This window comes from Lucilia sericata, unplaced genomic scaffold, assembly GCF_015586225.1.
Source record: "Lucilia sericata isolate MDLA Ls3-8-SP2 unplaced genomic scaffold, ASM1558622v1 Contig000348F_arrow, whole genome shotgun sequence".
Taxonomy (NCBI): Eukaryota; Metazoa; Arthropoda; class Insecta; order Diptera; family Calliphoridae; genus Lucilia; species Lucilia sericata.
The window spans coordinates 357501-379478 of NW_023994368.1; the positions used below are offsets into that span (position 1 = coordinate 357501).

General features: G+C 31.2%; 2 protein-coding genes across 2 annotated transcripts in view; both read right to left on the reverse strand.

Moving 5' to 3' along the window:
• The window catches only part of LOC119603946 (prolyl 4-hydroxylase subunit alpha-1), a 32939-nt gene extending 14147 nt beyond the window's left edge, over positions 1-18792 (reverse strand). The window contains exons 1-4 of the mRNA XM_037956247.1: positions 18524-18792; positions 512-663; positions 288-444; positions 1-148 (exon numbers count right to left, since the gene is read on the reverse strand). The exon at positions 1-148 is cut by the window's left edge and continues 40 nt beyond it. Coding sequence (XP_037812175.1) covers positions 1-148; positions 288-444; positions 512-663; positions 18524-18726 — 660 coding nt within the window. The 5' untranslated portion in view covers positions 18727-18792. The remainder of the gene's footprint in view (positions 149-287; positions 445-511; positions 664-18523) is intronic.
• LOC119603945 lies at positions 3499-7492 on the reverse strand. Its single transcript, XM_037956246.1, has 2 exons — positions 5891-7492; positions 3499-3834 (listed from the first exon to the last, which is right to left on the reverse strand). The coding sequence occupies exons 1-2, from the start codon at positions 7490-7492 to the stop codon at positions 3499-3501; spliced, it is 1938 nt and encodes a 645-aa protein (XP_037812174.1).
• Positions 18793-21978: the final 3186 nt, after the last annotated feature.

The window sequence follows — 21978 nt, forward strand, 5'->3', positions numbered from 1 at the left end:
AGCTTTTGTAAAGGCTAATGTACGATTTCTGGGTTCATCTAACATTCTAGTCATGGCTTCATTCATCCATAAAACAGTATGATAATAATCATGATTGACATATGACTGACGTCCCAATTCGAAGCAATCATCTGATGACATTTCAGTACTAAAATTCAGCAACAAAAAGGGAAAAGGGGTAAATATATTAATGAAAGTTGAGTTAAAAAAAGGGGGTTTAATACAACTAAACCCTTTATAAAATTAGAAAATTTAAATTAAATTCATTTATGGATTATTTCACTTACCTGTATTGTATGCCGTTAAGTTCTCCTCTAGCCAAACTTGACGTATCTAAATTGTAAGTATCTTGTAGGCGCATTAAGGCCACCGCCGCACCATTCAAATCCTCATCAGAGGGGAATTTCAAAATGTTGCGGTAATTAGTTATATTGCTAAGAAAATCTACAACGAATAAATATTTTCAAATTAATTTTTGAATTTTAAATATCAAATTATCATTAAACTTTACCTCCACCCACATCGTGGGCCATAAGATTTTCCACTTGTTTCCAATCTGTGGTTAGACGTTTTGTAAGTAAATAGGCATTAATGGGATTTGAAACATAATTTGAAATATCGACAGCTGCTTCAGCGTGTTCTCTTTGGTATTCAAGCATTTTACTAGAAATAAAAGATATATAAAAAGAGATAATAAATATTTTTGCTCATTAAAAATTATTTAAAAAATTTTAATTAATTTATTAATATTGGACTTTTAATTATTACACATTTAAACAAAGTTAAGAAATCAACGATTGACCTCTTTTTATAGAACATTTTTTTTATAAAATGTAGTGGGAAATTTTCAGTCTTCGCCAGATTAACATTCAAACTTCTCGCTTGAGTCCAAAGTCTTTTCGACCGCTCTAAACAAGTAATTTGGTGTAATGCATAATTCCATTTTGTCCCTTTTAATCTGAGTAATCACAATTAAAAGCCTACAAAGGACCGTAATCATGAATGTACTTAGATCTGTCTGCTATGCAGACGACGTCGTTATAATTTTAAGGGGAAAGGGAGGCCCTGAACACGAGGCTAAAGAGAGTGATAAATGTTAACATTAGTGGACCAAATTGTAATATAAAACCAGAGTTCAGTATACATGCTAGGGCATAAATAGGGCACTAGGTATCATGGGCACTACGTCAATAAAGACTCTGGAAGCGTTGCTTGATACTTCTTCAATTAAAACATGTGTATGTATATAAGATATGAGACGACATTTCGGCCCAACAAATCTTTAGTCAAATTGACAGTGTATACTTCCCCCCGGGCATGTTTCCTTGATGATAGACCTCATCTTGGTGTATTGCAATCCGGGGGAAAAGAGGTGTTACCAATACCTCTAGTCTGCCGGGACTATAAACTGTTGTTTACAATTCACTGCCTGGCCTAGTCCTTGCATGAATTGAAAAGAGGTCTAACCAGAGCACCACATAATCGGGTACTACGGGTGGCCAGTTGCCCACAGGACTTTTGGGCACGTAGTGGCTGTGGTTGAAACCTAAATCGCAGGAAGGGGGTGCTTGGTTAAAAGACTGATACACAGTGAAATATAATTTTCATGATGAATTTCTCTTATCGTCCCTAGATGCTAGGAACGGTACAAACTACAGAGCATGACTGTTGATTAATAAAATGTTGGATTTGAGCTGATAATGCAAAGATTTGGTATACGAAGTGAAGTTTTTCTGGTGCTTTCTGATGTGTACTCTGATTCGATAGAGCGGTTGGAGTAATTGATGGATTTGACGGATGAAGTGATTTGGTGGTTTATGATGTGCTGAATAATGTTTTGGCAGGACGGAGTTGTGATGCAAGATCGTCACTGCCCTTTCTTTAATTTATCGGCGATTTTCCTTCATGGTTGAGTGTGTTAGAGTTTACTTTAAAACATGCTCAACTTATCACAGTGGGTCTTTGTGGCCACTGAAATAAGGCTTGTCTTAGTAGTGTGGTTGAAGGACATATAAGGTTTTTTCCTTTGTCGAAGTTAGAGCTTGCTCATGACACCTGTTCTTCCTCAATGGGACTACTATGGCAGAGATTAGATAGCTCGAGTACTTGAGCAAAGTGCGCATATAATGGACCGGCATCCATATACGTAAATTGCCAACTGCGTGTAAGATACACAAAGTGGCGCTGGTGAGTCGTTATATTTTAGCTCACCCTGTGGATGAGAAAGACTACCGTGAGATAGGGCTACACGCCAGATGCTCACGTAAAGCACTTCGATATTCGCGACAGTGTATACTAAACAAATTGTAAACCTGTACACAAACATCGGATGTACCTGATCGCATACCAGAAACAGAATTTGTCGGAAACATTAAGGCACTGATCTCAGATAGAATATCATAGTCAAGCGGAAGAGGTTAACATATTTACCGACAGCTAGAAGACAGTTAAGACTATATCAGATGAAAAGTTCAAATCTAAGACCGGATGCGACTGTAAGAGAGCCTTAACTGAATACTTTTCAAGAGGTAGTCTTTACATCATATGGATTATAGGCCATACAAGAAAAATCAGCAATAACAGAGCTCCAGGAAGCTAACCCGACAAATGCCAGGTCTGAATAAAAAACGGGTAGACGCCAATTGATGGCTAGAACCATAAATATTTTATACAGCTACCTGAAAGAGAGGAGGTCGACTAGCATTTTCAGGAGGAACAAGACCGATGTTAAGTAGTATGCTGGTATATATGTATTCCGAGTGAACCCAAAGATTTTGAGGGATTTGAACACAAAGACTTTTGGATACAGATCCAATTATTGAACATTTTCGGATAAACTTTTTAATTATCTAAAAATTTCAGATAAATTTTCAATTTTATTTCAATAATGTTTACTCAATAATGATTAATCCATTTTCTATTTATAGAAACATTTTAATAAAATTTCAGGAATTTAAAAACTTTTCCAAAATCTACACTATTATCATTATGTATCCGTAGAAAATATGATTATCATGACAAAAATTTCAGAAAAAAAAACTTTTTAAATTAAAGATATACAACTTTTTTATTTATATTTATAAATATATATAATACAACATGTTTAAATCACTAAATTATAACTAAATTTAAAAGTATAATTAAACTAAAATAAAAAAAAAATATTAATTATTATTAATTAATCATTTTTAATACAACCAATAACTGCACCATACATATTACTACATACACACACATAAAACAATAATTTAAATTATTAAATATTTAACAACTAATTAGTTTCTTAGTTTTTTTCTTATATATACAGTCTTTGAAAACGAAATTATTCGGAGAGTTACTTAAAATATAATTATTATAAGATTTGTTTTTTGGTATTTTAGCCGTCATGACATGTTATTAAATTACTAAAAAAATAATAAGAAGAAAAAAACGAAATTAAACAAAACAAAAAAAATTATTAAAATAAATTATATATTAAAATTATTTATGAAACTAAATTTACACCACATCAACACGATTATCTGGTGGTGGACGATAACACCACAGGGTACCAATTACCCCCAGACCAATGAAGAACATGGTGAAAGTGGATAGACCTAAAATAATGCCAGTGGTAACATCATGTAAAGGTAAACCAGGATACGGATCCAACACTAGTATTACTAAAAGACCACAACACTTGAGCAAGCAGAACATGGTTACCAATATATAACCCGAAGTATAGCTACGATTGGGTAACCATTCGCAATGTCGCGAACGAAAACCTAAGAAACCTAAACCAACACCACTGATGGCAGCTACTAAACTGAATTGCAGATAAAAGGATTTTCCCATCTAAAAGTTGGAGAAGAAATTAATTAGTTTAGATGTTAGTTGTTAAAAAAAAATGGTGGATTACATTAAAAGCTTTAGGCAACAAAGGACTTTCTAGAGAAGAACTTTACTCTTTTACTTGAATTTTACATCCTCAACATTCGTATTATTAAAAAAAACATCTAAAAAGTACTTTTTTAGAAAAATATGAAAGAAAAGTACCATGATTTGTACTCTTTAGAAAATTTTAAAAGAGTCTATAACTATTTGATAATCTGGAAAAGTACCACAAAAAAGTACTTTTTAAGAAACTACTAACATTTCTAAAAAGTATTATTTTGTTTTTTATGCTAAAATTAAAAAAAGTACTTTTTCAAAAGTACTTTAATTTTACACCCTCAACATTCGTTTTATTAAAAAAAAAAACATCTAAAAAGTACTTTTTTTTAGAAAAATATGAAAGAAAAGTACCATGATTTGTACTCTTTAGTAAATTTTAATAGAGTCCATAACTATTTGATAATCTGGAAAAAGTACCACAAAAAAGTACTTTTTAAGAAACTACTAAAATTTCTAAAAAGTGTTATTTTGTTATTTATGGTAAAATTAAAAAAGTACTTTATCAAAAGTACTTTAATTTTACACCCTCAACATTAATTTTATTACAAAACATCTAAAAAGTACTTTTTTTTTAGAAAAATACGAATGAAAAGTACCATGATTTGTACTCTTTAGTACATTTTAAAAGAATCCATAAATATTTGATAATGTGGAAAAAGTACCACAAAAAAGTACTTTTTAAAAAACTACTAACATTTCTAAAAAGTGTTATTTTGTTATTTATGCTAAAATTAAAAAAGTACTTTTACAAAAGTACTTTAATTTTACACCCTCAACATTCGTTTTATTAAAAAAAAAACATCTAAAAAGTACTTTTTTTAGAAAAATATGAAAGAAAAGTACCATGATTTGCACTCTTTAGTAAATTTTAATAGAGTCCATAACTATTTGATAATCTGTAAAAAGTACCACAAAAAAGTACTTTTCAAGAAACTACTAACATTTCAAAAAAGTGTTATTTTGTTATTAATACTAAAATTAAATAAAGTACTTTTTCAAAAGTACTTTAATTTTACACCCTCAATATTCGTTTTATTAAAAAAACATCTAAAAAGTACTTTTTTTTTTAGAAAAATACGAAAGAAAAGTACCATGATTTGTACTCTTAAGTAAATTTTAATAGAGTCCATAACTATTTGATAATCTGGAAAAAGTACCACAAAAAGTGCTCTTTAAGAAACTACTAACATTTCTAAAAAGTGTTATTTTGTTATTTATGCTAAAATTTAAAAAAAGTACTTTTACAGTAGTACTTTATATGTTGAAAAATGTGGCAAATGTTTTGAATAAGGATTCAAATATGGACTTTAAAAAGTTCTGATTTAAAGATGTTTGAATAAGGGCACTATTACCACAAAAAATTTTACGCTTTTTGTTAAAATTTTATAAAATAGTACTTTTTTACAAAAAAGTACTATTTTTCTTTTGTATGTATGACTGTACTTTTACAAAATCTTTTGGTAAAAAAGCTGTGTATACTGAAAAATAATATAGTTATTGTACATCCCAGATGTTTTTTTTTTTTTTTTTTTTTTTTTTTTGAAATGTACCACGAAAAAAGTACTTTACTAGCTATAGTATTAATAAGCTGTGTACTTTTTTGTTCTAAATAAGAAGAAACCCATAAATTATAAAAACTAAAGGTCTTGCTCATAAACGTTTATCAAAGGTTTATAGAATAAATTTGAATTTTTTCATACACCTATGACAAATGCTTACAAATAAGGAAGGCCCTTAATCTTAAGGAACCTAAAAAATGTCATAAAAAAGTACTTTTATATTAATTGTTTTTTAAATCTGGTTAATTTATCACATATACATATATATTAAGCGTTACAACAAGACTGTTATTTATCCCCCAAGAACCAATAGCTTAATGAGAAAAATTCCCCTAAAACATCTTCCTTTTGTTGCCTCTTGCTTTTATAGAAATCCCCCAAACAAAAAAAGTACTTACATGAGCAATCATATAAACAATTAGGGCCGAATTCATAGAACTTCCCAATACTAGCATTAACGAAACAATAGCCAATGTTATAGTAGCATTGGCAATTTTCTGAGGATATGAATTATTATTGGGTGACTTCTGCTGTATACTGCTGCAATCTTCCTCCTCCTCTTCTTCCAATTGAGGATGTATGCGAGAACCCGCCAGTCTAGGTTGTATAACAGCCATAGTACGATCATTTGTTAACGGTTTAACCGTCTCGTAGTGCAGTCTTTGTGGTGAAAGTTGTGAATTCTTACGTGGCATTATGGGTGGTGGAGGAGGTGGAGCTGATTGGGTGCCATTTTGTATGTGATAGTTTTGTTGAGCGTAATGCATTCTTAAATCTCTTTGAGAAGCATACATTTGCCGCGGGGTATTGTGCTGAGAACGGGTTGTGGGTTTAACGGGAGTTTTGCGTGGAGGGGTAGAGAGTAACTCGTGTAGCATTTTAGTGGCTTGGGGATTTTTGAGTGGGGTATTGGGATAAGAGCATAAATTAGCCATGGAGGCTCCTTTTTGGGGCGTAGAGGTGCGCATGGGTGTACGGGTATGCTCATAGCCTCGAGGTAAAAAGTTTTCACTACGATTTAGATCGGTGTTACTTAAACAAGTTTCCTCCTCTTCTTCCTCTCGATGTTGTTCATAATCCTCTTCATCCTCGGCTGGTATCATGGCATAACGATGGGCTTTACCATTATGCATTTGTATTATCTCATGATTATCATCTACCAATTCCTCATCCTCAGCGGTGGGCACCATTTGATATCTTTGATTGGAGTTTTTATCTACCACTAAGAAAGTTTTGCTGCCAAAATCACTGGAAAAGGCATGTTTTATTTTGGGGGGTTGCTGCTGTAAGTTTTGCACCGAAGATTGACGATTTTGCAGGGATATTTTGCGTTTAGGTTGTAGCTGTGGTTGATCTAATATGGGTGGCAAACTGGCATAAGGAGCTGCTGAGGGATCTTCATGAAAAGAATGCGGCTCTTCCTGTTCCAATTGTACTTGTGAAGAATAACGATCTAAATCATCTTGAGATTTGGCATAACGTCTGCTAACCACTAAGGGAGAGGGTGAGGAAGGATTATTTATATTCGTTAAAGGTGGACCGGGCACAATGGCATAACGATTATTTTGATTTTGAGGCAACTCTTCTACAGGCACTAAAGCATAACGGCCAGAACCTGATCTAGTTTCAAATGACTCATTCAAACGATTAGAAGTTTGAGGCTTAATAGGACGCGCTGGTTGTTGCTGCACAAACTGCAATTGTTGTTTTTCCTGCAGTTGATGGTGCTGCATACGTTGGTGTTGTTGTTGTTGTTGTGGCTGATGTACAGCTGGTGATGTATCGACCATAGACTTTTTAATGGCCACCGAACGCGTGGACATGCTTCGTTGCATACGCAATGGACCTTCGCGCGGATCATAACGCGTTGTATTCGAATTAAAATTCATTTGTAAGCTACGATTATAAATTGATTCCACATTTTCTTTGTTGGCCGAGGGCACGGGATAAAATTCACTGTTCTGGCAAAAAGCCGGATTTGTATAATTATGTTTAGACATTTTGCTTGTTATGTTTTTCTTTTTGGATTTTAATTTAATGTTTCCACTTTAGCACTTTAAAAAAAAACATGAATATTTTCTTTTGTTTTTCTAAAATTTCTTTAACAAATTATAAAATAGTTTTATATTTTTCTTTTCAAACCGAAACGTGTTCACTCTCCGAATTATTTTTCAAGACTAATGTACTAACTGCAGTTGTTGAAAGTAATTCACTTCGAAACTCAGCCAACAAAATTTAACTCAAACAAAACACAGTCACAGACGGACTGACTGACTGACAAATAAACAAAAACAAAAAATACGTTAAATATCCAACCATGTATATCGATCGTCATCAGCCTTAGAGCTCAGCTCAAATAAATTTTTCTTCCCCCTTAGAGTTTATATTGTATGTCAAGATACCACCAGTAGTAGTACAACATGCAACTTTCAATTCTTTACAATCCATACATACACGCACACACAACAAAACATATATAATATAAATACACGTGTAATAAGGTTGGCGCGTTCCGCTTTAGGAAACATCTGCTCCTTATAGATAGACTGAAAAAAACACCAAAATATTCTACTTACTCGTTCTACAAACAACTCATTTTATTTCCAAACACTGTTAAGTCGTTGACTCGTGTTATACTCGCTAACGCCAAGAAATGAGGGTTGAAATTTTTTGAATTATTATTATTTTATATGTTTTGTAGAAAAACGCAAACGCAGCCGGCTTTTATTAACTTATTTTTCAGAAAATAATTCCATATACCGATAAATACTTATTTTGTTGTATATAAAAACCCTGCATATAGTTATTTAAACAACTGACAAATAATAATATTTCTCCTTTTTAACTCGTATCATTAGGATTTTATAAAACGACCGTTACTTTTTTTCATTCAAACAAAACACCAACCACCCCTTTTTAGTAATAAAAATATAAAAATGGTTTTTAGGCATAAACCTAACTGACCCCCCACATATGTATTTCTATTGATTCTTGACACCTTGTTAGTATTTTTGCTGACTATAAAAAAAATTTATAAAAATCCCTTTAAATTTACATATATTTTTATTGATAATATTGTCCTTTTATTATTTTGTAAATTTCTTTCCCTGGAATATCCTATTTCAATTTTAAATTTGATTTAGTTTTTTAGTTTTGCTTTAAATTAAATCACTTTGAAAATGTGGGTGTGTAATTTGATTACTGAAAAATTTTTAGTGATAAATCTTTCAAAAAGGTGTGTTAGGGGAAATAAATCAAACAGCTTCCTAAATAGTTCACATAATACATCCATATATAGCTGAAGCTTCTCTTTCCCATTGAATTAATCAAATATAATTTTGAAATTAGAGTCACCGACTAGAAGAAAAACTCACGATCCTCATGAAAGGGAGTAGAATGATTTTGTTCTTACAAAACTTTCTTCGCTATATCGATCTATATAGTTAAGCCACTTATAAACGTCCCACAAAAATCTTTACTTACCCGTTAGGTAGGCAAGTAATATTGGAGCAAAGTGTAAGTACTTTCTTTTTGGGTGAATAACTACTTATTTTTGTTTGACGATGACCAAAAAATGGTTACAAATAAGCTTACCCGACTTTTCCGGATTTAAAACCGGCTTTACAGTTATTTTCTGTGTTTATTAGTCTATTCTATTACCAAATGGTCCATTAATAAGTTGTTTTATCGTGCTATTTGGAATAGTTTTTACACAAAGGTACAAATCAATATTTCTTCAAAAATCATCTAACATCGACTAGGTTTAAAATCATTAACTAATTCCTTATAAGATATACGCTCTTTACATTTGGCTACAAATCCTATCCAAAAAAAATTAAATAATTATATTAACAAAGACCACTCATTACCAAGTTATGTGTGAAATAACTACATTACCTACAATACTCATTACCAAAATTTGAAAATATGTTACTGAGGTTAAAGCCATTTCCTGAAGGGATTCTTATATAGGTGAACATCGACTTAAATATGACAGATGTTCGCCATAACAATATCATTTTTGAGTGCAAAATGCAAATCTAGGGGTCACTTGCATGGGGGATAAATGATATCGTGAGCCGATATTGTCCATTTTTATTATCAATAGAAAATAGTTCTTTCCTTTCGTGCATTCCACAGACAAAAGGAGACACATGACCTGATCGTCTTAGAATCTAGTAAGTACCCAGATTATATACATACATAGTCTGTATATATGTATACTTTTGTGTGTCTAAGTCCAACTTTTCGATTTATTACAAACGGAATGAGAGGAAGTTATTTGAAGTTTTCATAATTAAAGTGGATTAAGGTCTGATCCCCGAGCTCTTTTCACAACTTTCTTAAAATAAAATTTTTGCTATTTCAAGTGAAAAAAAGAGTGCCATAAAGAAGTGTTATATTCGGCATTAACGAATCTTGTATGCCCAACATTAAAGCATGTACTTCCACGATTTATACATTTATTAGTTTTATGCTGAATTTTAACAATAATCACATTATGGCGATTTTCGTAACACGGCCCTGAATGCCGGTGTGGGTCATGGACCAAGCTCTAAAGAATTTATAAGGAAAGTTAATGTTTTAAAATTAATCCTGTTTTATGTCGAATTTCACCACTATACATGATTTTTAAACAAGTTACGAGCGCTTAAGTCTGAAGATGGGCTTAAACGAGGTTTTCGATCCAATATAGGCCAATTGCCAGATATTTAAATGTCTATAAAACTTGTATAATTCGAATTTTATTAATCTACTAATATTTTTAAAGCCCTACAAGGAACTTTTTGTGTGGGGTTGAGTCCACTAGGGGCCGATCCTTAAAAAACTTTTCAGCTTTCAATCTCTATAAAAATTTTTCATATCGAATTTTATAGCTATATAGGCACCTTTAAGACTGTTTTAATCTCTGACCTTATATGGATGGTAGGGTCAATTAAAAATTTCTATAGGTAGGGTCCTATACAATTTTTTTAACTAGAACTGAACTAGAACTGAAGAAGAAGTGAACTAGAACTGAACTAGAACAAAACTAGAACTGAACTAGAACTGAAATAGAACTGAACTAGAACTGAACTAGAACTGAACTAGAACTAAACTAGAATTAAACTAGAACTGCACTAGAACTGAACTAGAACTGAACTAGAACTAAACTAGAACTGAACTAGAACTGAACTAGAACTGAACTAAAACTGAACTAGAACTGAACTAGAACTGAACTAGAACTGAACTAGAACTGAACTAGAACTGAACTAGAACTGAACTAGAACTGAACTAGAACTGAACTAGAACTGAACTAGAACTGAACTAGAACTGAACTAGAACTGAACTAGAACTGAACTAGATCTGAACTAGAACTGAACTAGAACTGAACTAGAACTGAACTAGAACTGAACTAGAACTGAACTAGAACTGAACTAGAACTGAACTAGAACTGAACTAGAACTGAACTAAAACTGAAATAGAATTGAATTAGAACTGAAACAAAACATAATATGTAGATGTAATATTTGCTTGTTTCTATTAATATATTTTTTCTTAAGGGGATCTTGTATGGGGTTGGGGTCCGACCATCACAAAATTAGCAGAATTAGAATTTATAAGAGGGGGCTTTTTGGAACAACAAATATCGTGCTTCAAATGGTACTTATTGAATATTTCACTTTATCATAATTTGTATATAATTTCGATTAGGGGTTGCAACCAGGGTACGCTAGTGATACATATAGCTGAAATTTTTCATGTTTATGGTGTTTTCTCTGCGGAAGATTGTAACGGAGCCAGATTTTTTAATATCGATTTGTGGTTGGCTATAATAAGCTTATCATAATTATGAAGTTTAGAATGGAAAGGTATAGTTTAATGAAAAATCTGAAAATAACTATAAGTCTAAAAGCGTCGAACTTTAGTTTTTTATCTGTAAAATAAATATTTTTCTGAGGTTAATATCGAACTTTAGTTTTCTGTAATTCTATAGGGGAATAAAAAATTGTAAATCTTGATGAGAAATATCAAGTTGTGGGACTTATTAGTAGCACTGATGGAAAGGGTTAAGTAAACTTTAACGAAAGTAAGACTTTGTTAATTAGATTTAGAATTCAAAAATTTAAGAATTAAGAATTATAGTTACTGGTTCAAATCAACGTACATACATACATATGAGCAAAAACAAAAAATAATGTTTTGTTTTTAAAGGTGTTCAAGGATACGAAATTCCTTTATTTATCTTTAATATTATGGACAAACAATAAGAACAAGTTCTTATCATTTTGCATAATAATATTTTTTGTTTATACAAACCAGAACAAGGTAAATATTTTCCATTAGCAGTAGATATTTATGTACATAAGTACATACTATAATAAAAACATATGCACATTGTTTCCAAATATGTATACATACATATAAGCTGGTATACAAGAAATAATGAATTTAATTTCCCCTGCCAGAAAAATTAAAGGAAACAGGATATATGTATGTATATAGATACAATAACACATACTACTCACACATGATTAAACAACTTGATATTGAAACAACAACAAAAACTACAACAGAAATAAAAAAATATAAAACTTAATAACAACTACCACACACTCTATACAATCACAATGAAAAACGGATGTGGTAGGAACCAAAATACGAGTATCAAACAAAAATATAAAATAAAAAAAAATTTAATTAAAATCTTTAAAATTATGATCATAATAATAAAACAACAACGAAGAAAAATCGAAATGATATTTAAGGATCATTTGTACCTTCCAGTTGTAGAGAGCACGCATATGTATATATATCAAGGCGATAAGGATAGGAGAGACTGAATGAGTGTGTATTTGTATTGTGGTGGCTGCTGTTATTGTTTTTGTTGTTTCCAATAAAGACAGGATCCAAACAGCTGTCAGCTGTTTCAAAACTATTGTCTTTTTGTCGGTTGCTATACATTCATATCAAATGTTGTTTTTGTTGGTCCTTTACTTTTCCATCACCATCTTTTACTTATTCGTCTTATTATGATGAGTGTGTGTGGAACAGCCTTCATTTGTTTCCTCTTTCTTGTTTTTGTTGGAGTTGCATGTTTTTTTTTTGTTATTTTTTGGCATGATTATTAAGTTTAATATGATGATGGTGTTTTGTTGTGTTGTGGCTCGTGCCATATAACTATAAAAATTTGTATTTAACATCATTAAACTGGCATCAAAAAGACCTACACTTTGGCAGTTCTTTAAAGTAATGAAATCTTTTCTTATTTTTCATAAAATTCATAAAAAAATGAAACATTTTAGAAAAAATGGAAATCAAAACCCGAACATTAAAAATCTTAAAAAATGTTCTTTTAAAAAAGACAAAATTTCGAAAATTTTCTATAAAAAAGAGAAATTTTAGAAAATTTTCTACAAAAAAGAAAATTTTCAACACAATTTTAAAGAACAATTTTCGTCACATTTTTCTATAAAAAAAGAACTTTAGAAATGTTTCTTGAAAAAAATATTTTTTTTAAATTTTTTATAACATACAAAAAAAATTCATAAAGAAGTTAAATTTTCGAAAAAAAAAATATTTAAAAAAGAGATGAGTTTTTCAAAATTTTCTACAAAATAAAGTAATTTTCGAAAATTTTCTATTAAAAACATGAGATATTTTCGAAATTTTTCAATAAAAAAGGGACTTTTTCGATAAATTTCTTTAAAATAGAGATTTCTTCCAAAATGTCTATAAAGAAACAAAATTTTGAAATATACGAAACTTCTCTTTAAGTTAAGAAATTTTTAAAATTTCTCTATGAAAATATATAAATTTAAAAAATTCCCTATAAAAGAAACAAATAACGAGAGAACTATCCGGTACTTCTATTAAATTTGAATTGATAAAGATCATGAAAGAGGCTTGTACCTATAAGAAGTCTTAAGGAATTTCTCAAGAGCCAAGAGATTCAAGACAGAACCATCATATTGTGGATATTCTGGTAATAATGGGCCACTTGAGTTCCGATGTTTCTGTCATCCAGGAGAATATGAATATCCTATAGCGAAATTGTTTCATCTAAGGATCCATTAATTGGCCATTTATTTGCATATTTATTCCCCCGTATGCCATTATGTCCTCTAACCTAAATCTATTGGAAAGAATGTCATCTAAATTGGGACAGGGAGTGAATGTAATTGAGAATACATTTTGACCTTATAAAGTTCAAGGCGATAGTCTTAAGTGATGCAAAATTGTGTATGTATAAGTTAATAAATGGAAGTCTCGATATTTTAATCTCAGATGTTTCTGAAGTCCGAGTCGGTAGCGTAAATTTCAGCCTGAAATAAGACTATGAGATCAAGCTCATCCTGACTATAACAAATTTTAAACCGTTAGTGTAGACTTAAATCACATCGTCCTCAAGGGAAAGTACACAGAGGGAAAATGAAATATACACGCCTGGTAACAAATTGACACCAAAGAGTTTATAATTTTTCAATAATATCCGTTGTCAAAGTATATACATACCAACAATTCGTCGAAATCTAAATTTTATACACATCCGTTGTCTAAATGTTAACAAACGTGGTAAGCTAACTATTGGCAACGGATTGTTTGTCAATAGTGAGCTTACCGCGTTTGTTAACATTTAGACAACGGATGTGTATAAAATTTAGATTTAGACTACGAATTGTTGCAATGTTGTCAACATTACATAGTGTTGTCGTACGTATGTATATACTTTGACAAGGGTGGTATTGAAAAATTATAAACAGTTAGGTGTCAATTTGGTACCAGGCGTGTATATTTCTTTTACCCTCTGTGGATCGGCAGCTTACTTGTCTTTTGATAATATGTAATCTGATTCTAAGAATATAATACATACGTCTAATGATTAGAATCGGGGTGTTACTTTTTCTAGAATCCGATTTCAGAGAAATACTATTAATATAGGATTCAAGGGCACGTATGTCTAGCAATACCTCCAGATACATAGATTTAAGGTAATGTTTATCGCAATACACAGTAAATTTGTATTTATTACACTTGAACGCGTCGTCAAAGAACTCATCATTTTAAGGCTCTGCAAATGAGCACTCACACAAAAAAAGATAAACACACCTACATGAAAATTTATTTCAGTTAATAGTCTTAATTGTTGTGTCAGTTTTATTACAATTATTTGCCATGTTGTTGGTATACTTCTTTTGTTAATTCTTATAGTTGTTGCTGCTACTTTTGTATTTAAATAACTTCCCTAAAGCGGACAATAGCACTACTCCTGGTTGGCATATGTTATTCCTCAGCTAGTGGTTACGTTTCAGAATACATACAATCAGACAACAAACAACTCAAACACAACTAACTCATCAGACATCAATATAAAGAAGACAACGGAGCTAAACAAAAAAAAAAAAAAGACTCAAGTAGAGGAAATAAAACTGAAAATACCTTAAATTTACAGTCTTTCTTTAGGTCTTTGGAAATTTTTTGATGACATGTGCATTAAAAAAAATTATTTTATTTATAATGTTTGTCGACTTTAACACAGTTTTATGTTTATTTGCAAAAAATGCACAACATTGAAAATGTAAATGATTTGTGTTTATATTTAAGTAATTTAATTTGATTTGATGTTAAAACCATACACTGTCAAAGTTTTGTGGTAAAAACTGTATGTGGTCTTTTACAGTTATTTTTGGTTATGTGACCGAGTGATCGGTTATGTAAATTCTGGATAATCTGTGATTGATACATACGTATACGTGGACTAATGTTAATTGAGATAATTTGCAAAAATGTTGCATACTATGTTTGTGTTTATTTAGAATTGTATGTATGTATTACATACCATGTAAGTGTGTTGGTGTGTAGTTTTAACATAAGCATATTGTTAATACTTTTTAAAACATTTTAAATTCTTTGTTAAAGGTGACACTCAAAGCAGATATTTATTCATCGGAAACCCAATAATTATTGAATCCTTTTTTTTCGAACAAACACCCTGCATAACTGAAAGAAATTATTTGTACCTTTTATTAGTATCCTTGTGCGTATGCTGGTGAAATGTGTTTGTATTGTAGATGTCACCCCAACAGCTGTTTTGGATCGAAGAAAAAACAGCATATGTATACGTTTATAAGTACATAACCGATATCCGATCAACTATAGCACGTGTTGCATATGGTTATTAAACTAACAAAGGTACATATATATTTTTTCTCTCCTAATTACTATTACCTGCTACAGGTATTAGTTTTGTAGAAAAATTTAATATTATCTAATAATGAAGAGCATTTTGTTGCATTTTGTAATAACGGATAGATATACATATAATCAAATTTAGTTTTTAATGTGTTGTCTTGAGAATAAGTACTATTAAAGTACGTACTTTACTTTTATCAAATGTTTAAGGAAGTCGTTTTTCTCGAGTTCTCTTTATTACCTTTGAGAGCTTAAGGTGATGTTATCAACCTATTTGCAAAAGGATTCGAATTTGTTCGCTGTGGCTTTTAATTATTAACTACACACTTTCCTGTAGTTCTTTCATTGTTTACATAGTCCGGAATTAAGGACAACTGATATCAATTTCAGCGACTCACAGGTAAATAAAAGTTTTCCGCGATTCGATTTCCATTATCTCCAAGTAAAAACATGGTTGAGGTCCGTTTTTTAAATGTCCTCATTACAAATAACTTCTGAATGGAATGTTAGTTGAAATCAATTTTCCATGAAAGACTTGATCAAGAGGCCAGAGTACCTCTTCATGAAGACTTAACAACGCTGTGGCCTGTTCACTTTGCAAGTGAAAATTTATATACATGATTCATTGGATCAAGTGTAACACTTTGCTAAAACGATCGAGCTATTTAATCTCTATAGCAGAGGATACGCTGAAACGGCAACTGAAGAGGCAATTACTGACTTCTTACGATGCTCCGGAATGCCGTTAGTGAACTCTTTATGAGTTTTCACTATTACGTTCCTCGATGCAGCACTTAATCGGACATACATATCTTCAGTAATAAAGTTACATTTCAGAATTCTCTACTTTTTAAAGATGGTATAATTTTCATTTTTTAAGATTTCAAATAACTTGTCGTAATTTTGGACTTTAAGTTAATGTGGGAACGTACTCACACGTTTCTAAATATTTCTTTAACTCCATTAAGTTTCTTATCATGCTCTTTTTGAAAGAATTCATGTTAGTTTGTAAAAATTGAAGAACTCGACTTGATAACAATATCTGAATAGGGTCGTGATAATAGGGTCAATTTGAATGCCCGCAAGACTCATTGTTCTTTTCGAAAAGATAAAATTATGGCAGATCATGTTGTTCCATCTATTTTCATTGATGGTGTAAATATTGGGGTATTAGAAACTTTTTATGATCGGGGTATGAAAAAACAATGCGAAGGCGGCGGAACTAAACACATTTTTCAATTGTAAGACATACTTCACTCCATCTGTTCTCCTCACTATTTACAACTCTTATAACCAACGAAAATGGAAAGCAACTCTCATTTTTGGGACGGAGCTTTGAAGTCTATTTTGACTTGGCGGGACTAAACACATTTTTCCAGTGTAAGACATACTTCACTCCATCTGATTTCCTCACTATTTACAACTCTTATAACCGACGAAAATGGAAAGCAACTCTCATGTTTGGGACGGAGCTTTGAAGTCTATTTTGAAGCTATTCGATCGCATACAAGATAAGGCGAAGGTACTTATTGGTGACAGTAGGATATCTAACTCTATTGATTTACTAGATCTCCGCCGCTAAGTGAGATGTATTTCACCGTTCTATCGATATTACAATCAATGTGTTCCTCTGAAACGCAACACACGTCTCTTATCAAGAACTCAACCATTTGTGGTAGATTGCCCAATGGACCCCGCACAACACATTAAAGGGAAAATTCATTCTTTTAGCCTCCCTGTTCGTATGTGGAACAAACTATCAGCTGAAGTATGATCAATCACATTTGATATAAACGTATTTAAATTAAAAGTCCACAAACCCTACCCCGCTTATCCTTCCTCCCACAATCAATTGTCTTAGTTACAACACAATGCTCCGCATAGGGGTCATGCTTTGAGAGTTGGTCCAAGAAAAACAAATAACAACGATTTCAGAAACTTCTTGACGAAAAATAATCGGTATATAAACTTCAAAAGTTACTGTCTGGAACTATTGCAGCCCCATCGTAGACATATAACGAACCTCTCCCATGATCTAAAGGTGTCATTAAGGGTTACAATCAAATCTGTTGGAAATACCGAAAGCTTCCCACACTAACCTCAAGATTCGCAAAATCGCCCGAACTAAAGAGATTTTTTCTAGGTTTTTTTCGACTGTGTTTGCTAAATAGCGTGCGGTTATTCGATCCCCGAGACAATGTTTGTCTTACATTGATTTAAAGCAGATATTGACAAAGTGGTTTCTCTCTCTCTCTTGTTTTCATATGTGAAGAAAGTACACTATGCAGATGCCCTATTTAATATTCAGTGCATTTAACAAATATCGCGATAAATGATGTCGCCAATAACAATAAATAAAGGGAAATATGTTATCTGTACCGTATCACTTCCACATTTTCGCAATATTTATGATGATGATTAAAAACATATAAATTAAAACTTTTATCATAATTAACACCTCCATTATTCAAAAGTATGCAGTAATAATAAATTAACATTAAATTTTAAATAAAAATAAATAAATATTTAAAACAAGTCAATTATAATTTAAACTTAAAGATATATTAATAAAAATATAATTTCAATTGACACAAAAAAAACGTTTCTATTATTATGTTAAGTGCTTTTTTAACACAATATACGAGGGGTCCATACATCACGGTAGCAGTATTTGCATAATTTATTTATTATCGAATTTGAAATTGAAACAATATGCAATATGCAAATGACATGTGACAAATGGTTTCATTAGTAATTTTTAATTAGTTTAATTAATTATGTATTTAATAATTTGTTTAAAAAAAAGTTTAGTTTGAATTTTAAGGGAAAAAATAGTTAAAAAATTAAAGTTTACTTACGTTTTTAAATAATCCAACTTTTGTTGTTCTACCTTAATAAAACCCTCTAAATTACTAATTAATACAGATTCAGTCTCTAATAGCTCTTCCATATCCGCCAAGGCGGTATAGACTTCTGTGTTTATGGATTTGATGGTGCATAATAGGAAAAATATTGCGACTAATGGCAGGGAAATTATCTTCTTTCGTCGCAGTTGCAGCATTTTGATTTGTGTTTATGTGAGTTTTTTTTTTCTTTAGATGGCAGATAGTTTAATCTGAAATTAAATAAAGATATATAAAGAAATTATTAATATTGAAAATTTCCATTATAAAGATTGATATTAAAAATTGTCTTAAAACAGTTTCCTGTCTAGTCAAATTTCAACAAATTTCTCTTAAAATAATACAAAAGGTTTCCAATTTTTATTTAAATGTTTTTTTAATTGTTTGATATCGTAAATTAATCTATTATTTATTCTCAAGCGGCACTTGAACGTAAACAATTAAAACCATAAATTGTGTTAAATCGGCAGCAGTAAAAAAACACAAAAGAAATTAATTAGAATTTAAAATAAATCCTTAAAAGAAATAAAATTAATTAAAAGTCTACCAAAGTGCCAACATTACAATAAATTATAATATTTTTTTGCCTAAACAGGTTGTAACCACAAGTAAGAAAATAGTCGGTCATATCCGACTATATGTACCTTACAGAAAGTGCTATAAGAAAGTCATCACTATGGACCTATTCTCCAGGAATTAAGGAGTTTTATAATATATGAAGATTAGGGTCTTTAAATTAGAGATGTTCAAAAAGTAATTATTTTTTCAAATCGTTGGAAGTTAAAAACTTTAGTACAAACGCCTTATACTCTCCCCACTAAAGTGACGTAGGGTATAATAAGCTTCAGTTATAAGATAATATAACATTGTAATCCGGTTCAAAATTGTATTACCGCTACAATTAACATTTAATTAATTTATTTGGAACATTCGAATTTTATTGAACTCGTATTTCAAACTTGTTTTTTTTTTCAAATGGGTGCAAATTCTAAATCAGATAAAATTTTTATGTTTTCAAGTGGTTTGAAGATGCTTTGAGATTATAGCAGTTATAAAAAGATTACTTAAGACTAAAGAAAAAATAAGAAGAAAACATATAAATTTAAAGTCATTAACTAAAACTAGAACTTTTTATGTTTATCTATAAAATTAATGGACTAGTAAAATGTTGAATGAAATCTAATCTTGGCTATATGTTTGAAAAATACAGTCAATCTTCCTTATAGCGAACATGAAATATTTGGAACTTAAATTTAAATGCTGAATTAAGAAAACTATCCATCGCTCTTTTAACAAAGATTCTCTCTCCTGCGTTGGTTTCAACCACAATCACTTCATGAAATCTGAAAGAACTTCAGCAGAAAGCTGCCTACAAACCTAAATGTAGACTAGACTAGAGACTGATTATAGACTAGGCTATAGACTATACTATAGACTAGACTATAACATAGACTAGACTATAACATAGACTAGACTATAACATAGACTAGACTATAACATAGACTAGACTATAACATAGACTAGACTATAGATTTAGCCTAAAGACTAAACTATAGACTATACTATAGACTAGACTAGACTAAAGACTAGACTATAGACTAAACTAGCCAATAGACAAAACTACAGACTAGAATATAGACTAGACTATAGACTAGACTATAGACTAGACTATAGACTAGACTATAGACTAGACTAGACTAGACTATAGATTAGACTATAGACTAGACTATAGACTAGACTATAGACTAGACTATAGACTAGACTATAGACTAGATTATAGACTAGACTATACTATAGACTATACTATAGACTAGACTAGACTAAAGACTAGACTATAGACTAAACTAGCCAATAGACAAACTACAGACTAGAATATAGACTAGACTATAGACTAGACTATAGACTAGACTATAGACTAGACTATAGGACTATAGACTAGACTATAGACTAGACTATAGACTAGACTATAGACTAGACTATAGACTAGACTATAGACTAGACTATAGACTAGACTAGACTAGACTATAGACTAGACTGACTAGACTATAGACTAGACTATAGACTAGACTATAGACTAGACTATAGACTAGACTATAGACTAGACTATAGACTAGACTATAGACTAGACTATAGACTAGACTATAGACTAGACTATAGACTAGACTATAGACTAGACTATAGACTAGACTATAGACTAGATCGACTAGATAGACTATAGACTAGACTATAGACTAGACTATAGACTAGACTATAGACTAGACTATAGACTAGACTATAGACTAGACTATAGACTAGACTATAGACTAGACTATAGACTAGACTATAGACTAGACTATAGACTAGACTATAGACTAGACTATAGACTAGACTATAGACTAGACTATAGACTAGACTATAGACTAGACTATAGACTAGACTATAGACTAGACTATAGACTAGACTATAGACTAGACTATAGACTAGACTATAGACTAGACTATAGACTAGACTATAGACAAGACTATAGACAAGACTATAGACTAGACTATAGACTAGACTACAGACTAGACTACAGACTAGACTATAAACTAGACTATAGACTAGACTATAGACTAGACTATAGACTAGACTATAGACTAGACTATAGACTAGACTATAGACTAGACTATAGACTAGACTATAGACTAGACTATAGACTAGACTATAGACTAGACTATAGACTAGACTATAGACTAGACTATAGACTAGACTATAGACTAGACTATAGACTAGACTATAGACTAGACTATAGACTAGACTATAGACTAGACTATAGACTAGACTATAGACTAGACTATAGACTAGACTATAGACTAGACTATAGACTAGACTATAGACTAGACTATAGACTAGACTATAGACTAGACTATAGGACTAGGACTATAGACTAGACTATAGACTAGACTAAGACTAGACTATAGACTAGACTATAGACTAGACTATAGACTAGACTATGACTAGACTATAGACTAGACTATAGACTAGACATATAGACTAGACTATAGACTAGACTATAGACTAGACTATAGACTAGACTATAGATGACTATAGACTAGCTATAGACTAGACTATAGACTAGACTATAGACTAGACTATAGATAGACTATAGACTAGACTATAGACTAGACTATAGACTAGACTATAGACTAGACTATAGACTAGACTATAGACTAGACTATAGACTAGACTATAGACTAGACTATAGACTAGACTATAGACTAGACTATAGACTAGACTATAGACTAGACTATAGACTAGACTATAGACTAGACTATAGACTAGACTATAGACTAGACTATAGACTAGACTATAGACTAGACTATAGACTAGACTATAGACGACTATAGACTAGATAGACTAGACTATAGACTAGACTATAGACTAGACTATAG

Coding starts and splice junctions, on each gene's coding strand:
- LOC119603945 (XM_037956246.1), bottom strand. CDS start 7,492: ATGTCTAAACATAATTATACAAATCCGGCTTTTTGCCAGAACAGTGAA. Junction 3,835..5,890: donor TTGTTTATATGATTGCTCAT/GTAAGTACTTTT, acceptor TCCAACTTTTAG/ATGGGAAAATCCTTTTATCT.